At 28.2% G+C, this 6,264-nt stretch overlaps 1 protein-coding gene across 1 annotated transcript in view; it reads right to left on the bottom strand.

Moving 5' to 3' along the window:
* The window catches only part of LOC117174045 (fatty acid synthase-like), a 23,223-nt gene that overhangs the window by 14,687 nt on the left and 2,272 nt on the right, over positions 1-6,264 (bottom strand). The window contains exons 3-4 of the mRNA XM_033362694.1: positions 5,518-5,749; positions 324-745 (exon numbers count right to left, since the gene is read on the bottom strand). Coding sequence (XP_033218585.1) covers positions 324-745; positions 5,518-5,749 — 654 coding nt within the window. The remainder of the gene's footprint in view (positions 1-323; positions 746-5,517; positions 5,750-6,264) is intronic.

Here is a 6,264-nt window from a genome sequence, read left to right as displayed (position 1 = left end):
GAAGTCAGAAATTCACTTCGCAGTTAAACTTAGGTTTAAAAAAAATTCTTCTCACTCTTTTCTTTCACTTTTTTTAGACTTCTCACTCACTTATTCCTCCATGCTGTCACTGTACGTGCCGCTTGTCGCAGTACAATAAAGTATTATTTTACTGCCGCTCCGCGGGCAGATAAAGTCCGCTTCTTCTGCCTATTTCAGATCAATGTAGTTTTTCCACACTGTGCCTCCCTTCCGTAACAAATCATAACAAAATCTCTCAAACCCTCCCTCCCCCTGAGCGATTACGTAATTTAAGGATAGTCCCTAATGAATATTTTACTAACCTTAACGATAGCACTGAGAGGATTTGCCGGAGAGCATGAACCGATATTTGATTTCACGGATCCAATAAGAAGAGGCGATTTTCGACCTTCATTGTAAACTTGATCAATAGCTTCGACCTCAGCGGCATCCGCATCCTTGATTCCCGATCCGTCGGCTTCGATGAAAGATATATCTTTTGCAGAAAGGCCACTCTCTTCCAGTGTCGTCTTCATGAGATTTGCCTGGAAATCTGGACTCGGATAAAGAACTGAAAGGCGATTTTTTGCTGATCCATATGACGAGTGAATATTTTTCAATTCTGCATAAATGCGTTTTGCATCGCGGGCCTTTTGCAAAAAAAAGACCACGATGCCCTCGCTACGAGTGTAGCCATCTGCCGCATTGTCAAACGATTTAGTTACCCCGTCGGGCGATAACAATCCTGAAATTCGTATTAAAGAAATTTATAAATTCCTGATTATGTGAGAGGTTGAGATTAGAAATGAAAGGAGCGAAAGAGGCAACGGTATATTTCAGAAATTATGGCAAAGGGCAAGGTTATATACAATAGGAACTTTAATACAAATTAAAGAAAATTGCATGAAATTAAAATCACATTTTAAGAAAAAAATTTGTTTTTTGGACAAAAATCGAAAAGAGGAACGAAAAATGAGAGGGCAAATCTCCTTTCTTTTCTTTTTTATTTCTTTCGTCTTTTTTATTTATTTTATGAAATTACAATATAAGAAGAGTTTTTAAAAATACACACCAACGTTTTGGCACTCATACAGTAACCTTATCAAGGCAAAACAAAATAAAAAATATTCGAGCAGGTAGGAACAGCAACGAAACCATGATGCTCTCTTCCTGACCCCAGGGAATAGCAAAAAATAATTCTTGATTGATGATTTAATTTACTGATGTTTGTTGATTTTTTTCTTGGGTGTCAGAAAGAGAACATTATCGTTTCGTTGCTGTTTCTGTCTGCTCGAATTTTTTTTTTTTGCCTTCATAAGAATGCTGTATGAGTGCCGAAACGTTGATGATTATTTTTGTTACAAACGTTTTTTATTGTGATTTGATAATAATAAATGTAAAAAAGACGAAATAAATAAAAAAGAGAATAAAGGAGATTTGATTGCTGGCCTTCTCATTTATCTTTTCTTTTTTTTATTTTTGTCCAAAAACTAAATATTTTTCTTTAATTTTTTAGGAAAAGTTTTTTATGTTTTTTTCAAATTTCAATCGGAGCATTTTATGGTAGTTGTATAAGTTTTTCCGTTGGTTCCTTGGTTTTTTTTTCGAAAATTATCTACAGGAACTTTAATAACTATAAATTCATTTTAGCTATGAAGACATTAATTAAAATTTAACGTCCCAAGTAGTATGGCAATTTTCATTATCCAGTATTCATTTATGACTAAAGAAATTGACCATTGTTACAAAAGTTTAGTTGAAAAATTGATTTTTGCCGAAAGATCATTTTGAATAAAAAAAAAGTAATTTCATCATTTAGTTTAGAATCGTTTTTACTTTAGAGTTTAATGAAGCCCTGGAAGAGTTATTCAATTTTTTTCATTGTCTTAAAAATCGCTAAAAAGCATTTGGGCGAAATTAAAAAAGTTAGGATTGACCGATTTTGAATATAATGTAAAAAAAGTATTTCAGATCAACATAAAACATTTTTTATCAATTATAATTAATTGCAATAAATTTTAAAATAGTCATTTACAAGATTTTGCATTTAATGCCAGTCTTTTTGAAATAAACAACATAAAAATTTTATAAGTCAAGATAACAATTAGATCTGCTTCTCGAGGCCCAAAATATTTAAATAAAAATTAGAATAAAATTCTTCTTTTATTAATTTTTCGCGCCCTTAGTTTGTCGAAAAATTAAAACTGTTTATGAATACGAGTTGGATATTTGTTCGAATTCACGTAATACTAAATCAATTTGTTTTGTTTAAAAAAACGGATATTACAGCTGCCGAAAGCCCCATGAAGTTTAACACAGAAAAAAAGACGTTTTTGTACATTTGATTCAGAATCCTCAATATTATCTGAATCGAGTTAAAACTTAACATTTCTCTTCGCAATTAGCCATAAAATACGGATAAAATATCATTTTTCTAATATCAGCCCCATTGAACCCCATTTTTTATGGGGTCCCAAAAAAATCCTATAAATGGAAAAATGGATTTTACGAGATTTAGGTGTTAATTCTGATTTTTGGCGGTTTTTTTTTTATTGCAAATTGGTTTGAAAACAATTTATCATTGTTTTAAAAAAAGTTCTCATTGAATAAAGTTGAAAAGTCGCAGTTTTTTTAAAAATGTTCCACTTGTTCCCATTTTCAAATAGGGGGGGGGGGGGCTGATAGTCCAAAAGTATTATTTTGTCTAATTCTTCACATTCGTGTTGCAATATATGAATTGGTTGATGCGTCTTTCCTGAATAGAGGAGATGTGAGCTCAAATCCAGCTCGCAGTAAAATTTTTAGAACTTGGTTTTTCCGTTTCTAAAATAAATTTGAAAAAAATATTGTAAAACAAAAATATTTTTCGTGACTCAAATCTTAAAGATATCTGGAAAACAGAAGCTCCACTGATGGAAAAAAACATGATTCTACTTTATGAGAAAGACCAGGATATGAAAGGTTAAATAATTTTTAATTCCAAATCTATTGTAAAGTAAAATGGTCTCGTCGGTGTCATATTATGCAGACAAAAATATGCATTTTAATAACCTACGTACTTGCAAATTTGAGGAAGCTAATGATTAATGAATGAGGATAGGCACAGACGTTTGGAAATCAAATTAAATATCATGTTGAGAAAAACACTAATTATTTAAAGTGTGAGATTAAAGTATTGAATTAAGGTGAACAAATTTTTATTTCTCCGAATTTTCATGCATATCGCCCTAAATTTTTTTCGAGTACACAAAAAAATAAGTGAGTAAAAAAAAGTGATACTTAGAGATTGCGCAAAAGAAAGAAAATACGTTTATGTAAATTTAATTCAGAATTGTCAATATTAGGTGAATTAAGCTGAAATTCAAAATTTTTTTAAAAATAATTATTATTCTATTTATTAGAAATTATTTCTAGCAATTTTATGTTTTTTCTCTCGAATTTTTCAACTTATTTTTAATTTTTCAGCTAGAGTGAGGCAATAGTTAATGAAATTTTACAAAAATAATTGCTTAAATAATTCAGTACTATTTATAATAATATTCTCCTAGACTAATGCTAGAAAATTGCGTTTTTTCAATGTATTCCACTTGTTTTCCACTGTTCGCTTAGATTAAGGTAATGATTAATATAATATAAGGAAAATAATTATTAAAATAATTTGTTATTGTTTTTATCAATTTTCTTTCAGAATTGTGCTAGAAAAACGCGTTATTCTCGAATTTTCAAACTTATTTTTAATTTTTAGTTATTTTACAAAAATATAATTTTTCAAAACAATTTTTTATAGTTTATAACTATATTTTTTTATAACAATAATAGAATGTTGCGATTTTTTAAAAATATTTATCTTTCATTTGACTTTCTATTCAGGAACAAATAATCAATATTAATTCAAACAAAAATTTCGCAGTAATTATTTTATGAAAAATTTACATTTAATGTGCTCCATATAGAAAATTTGAAGAGTATTTCAAATATCTTTTGTATTTCAGAAAAAAATATTCCTCAAACAGAATGAAATTGTTTAAAAAATGATTCTCTCTATTGTTCATTTATTATTTTTTTATTACTATAAAGTCAATGCAAAGTAAAAATTTTAAGAAAAAACCGCAATCTGGAATTCTTATATGAAAAGATACTCATAAGCAAAAATAATTTGTTTAAACAGTTATTTTTGTTAAATTTTATGAATTTTCACCCTGCTTTAAATGAAGAGTGGAAAAAAGTTGAAATTTTCAGAAAAATGTGCAACTTTCTAGCATAATTAAAAAATAATGACATTTAAAATAGTAATTAATTGTTTAAACAATTATATTTATTGACTTGAAGTAATTAGTATCGCACTCCACGTGAAAAGTTAAGAAAAAGTAGAATATGTTAGAAAAAGCCGGAAATATCTAGCATTACTACAGGAAAAGATATTTCTAAATAATAATAAATTGTTTAAAAATTATTTTTGTTAACTCAAATTGATTTTTACCTAACTCTGATTTAAAAGTGGACAAAAATGGGAAAACTATAGAAAAAACTGCAAATTTTTGGCATTATTCTTACAGAACATTGTTATACATAATAATTTGTCTAAACAAGTATTTATATTAATTTTAATTTATGATTGTTTTGGTCTGACTAAAAAATTGGTTGCAAGTTGAAAATTTTGAAAAAATGTACGACTTTCTAACTCTATTCTAAGAGAAAATTACTTAGAACAACAACAAATTATTTAAATAATTTAAATAAATAACTGGTCTTCAATAGAAAGTAGAAATGAACAAAACACATATTTTCACTTATGGGATTTTTTTTTGACTGTATCAAAAGGATTTATAGGGGCAATAATTAGAAATTAATTTTGGACTCATATTCTATGGCTAATTGTGAACTTCTGAATATAATAAAAATTTTGATAGATTAGAAAAAAATTAGGACTTTCAATCTAAACTCGCAAAATATGGCCAGTCTAGCAAAATAGTATTTTAAAAAAATTTTTTTGAAAACTTATCACGATTTCATTATTGCTACAAATTTTATCATTTCGTTGAAGAAAAAGAAAATAAAGGAGTTACTGTTTAAAAATTTTTACACAAAAATGGAAAAAATGATTTAATTATAATACCTTCTAGAGTATAGATAATTTGCCATTCAGTTTCATGAAATTTCGTGAAAACATAAACATTTAAAATTTTTTTTTTTTAAATTGACTTTTTCAAAAAACTCTGACAATTTTTGTTTTTATAAAAACTTTAACATTCTGAACATACGTTATATCAGAAAAGTCGTTTGCTAACGTGATAGTTACTTTGCATTTTTAAATTTTACAATATTCTGGAAAATTATAATTTCCGAAATTCCAATAGCTATCCTTTTACAAAAGTCTTCCAATTATACCAGAAAAATTGAATCAGGATTACTTTCTTATCTTTAAAATAAGAGACGTTTTATCACGTGGAAGTAAAATAAATTTCCTGAATAATTCTAATAATTATTTAATAGAATTTAATTGTTTTTTGTACTTGCCTAACATAAATAATTGCAGAGACATGTGAGGATGCAGGACTACATTACAGGCACCAATTATCGCACTTTCGGCACGTCCTTCTTTAATGGCTTTATATCCTTGTTCCAGTGCAGTGGCACCTCCACAACAACTGGAATCAACATTAATACTTGGCCCCACAAGACCCAAAAAAAAGGAAATTCGATTTGCTACCATGGCACGACTAGCACCCATTAAACCAAAACCGTTTTGCTAAAATACAGAATTTAATTACATTTTACATTTTTCCCTGCAAAATCTGTAGAGAATTTAAATAGAAAGTTATTTTCAGTTTTGAATCTGAATACGCAGGTCAGTCTAAGTTCTACCTTTTGAGTAAAAAAGTTACAAAAAAAAAAACAATGTGTATTGGACATTGATGTATCCTGAAAATAAAACAAAGAATCTAGCAACCAAATTTGGACAACCATTATCTATTTCTTCTCATTTTTATTTTTTTTACAAATTTTTATTTTTTATCTAAGACAACAATGAAACATTTGTAATAAATAATCACCAAGGTTTCGTTTTTTGCCCTTATCAAGGCAAAAAAAATTTGAGCAGTCAGGAACAGCAACGAAACAACGATGCTCTCTAGCTGATATTCGTTCCGTTGTTGTTCCTACCTGCCCGAATTTTTGTTCTGTCTCGATAAGGGTGCTGTATGGGTGTCTAAATGTTACTTATTATTTATTATTTTGAACATTTTATACATATTTTATATACAT

The sequence above is a fragment of the Belonocnema kinseyi genome, chromosome 6, assembly GCF_010883055.1.
Source record: "Belonocnema kinseyi isolate 2016_QV_RU_SX_M_011 chromosome 6, B_treatae_v1, whole genome shotgun sequence".
Taxonomy (NCBI): Eukaryota; Metazoa; Arthropoda; class Insecta; order Hymenoptera; family Cynipidae; genus Belonocnema; species Belonocnema kinseyi.
This window is presented reverse-complemented; position numbering and strand designations above follow the sequence as displayed.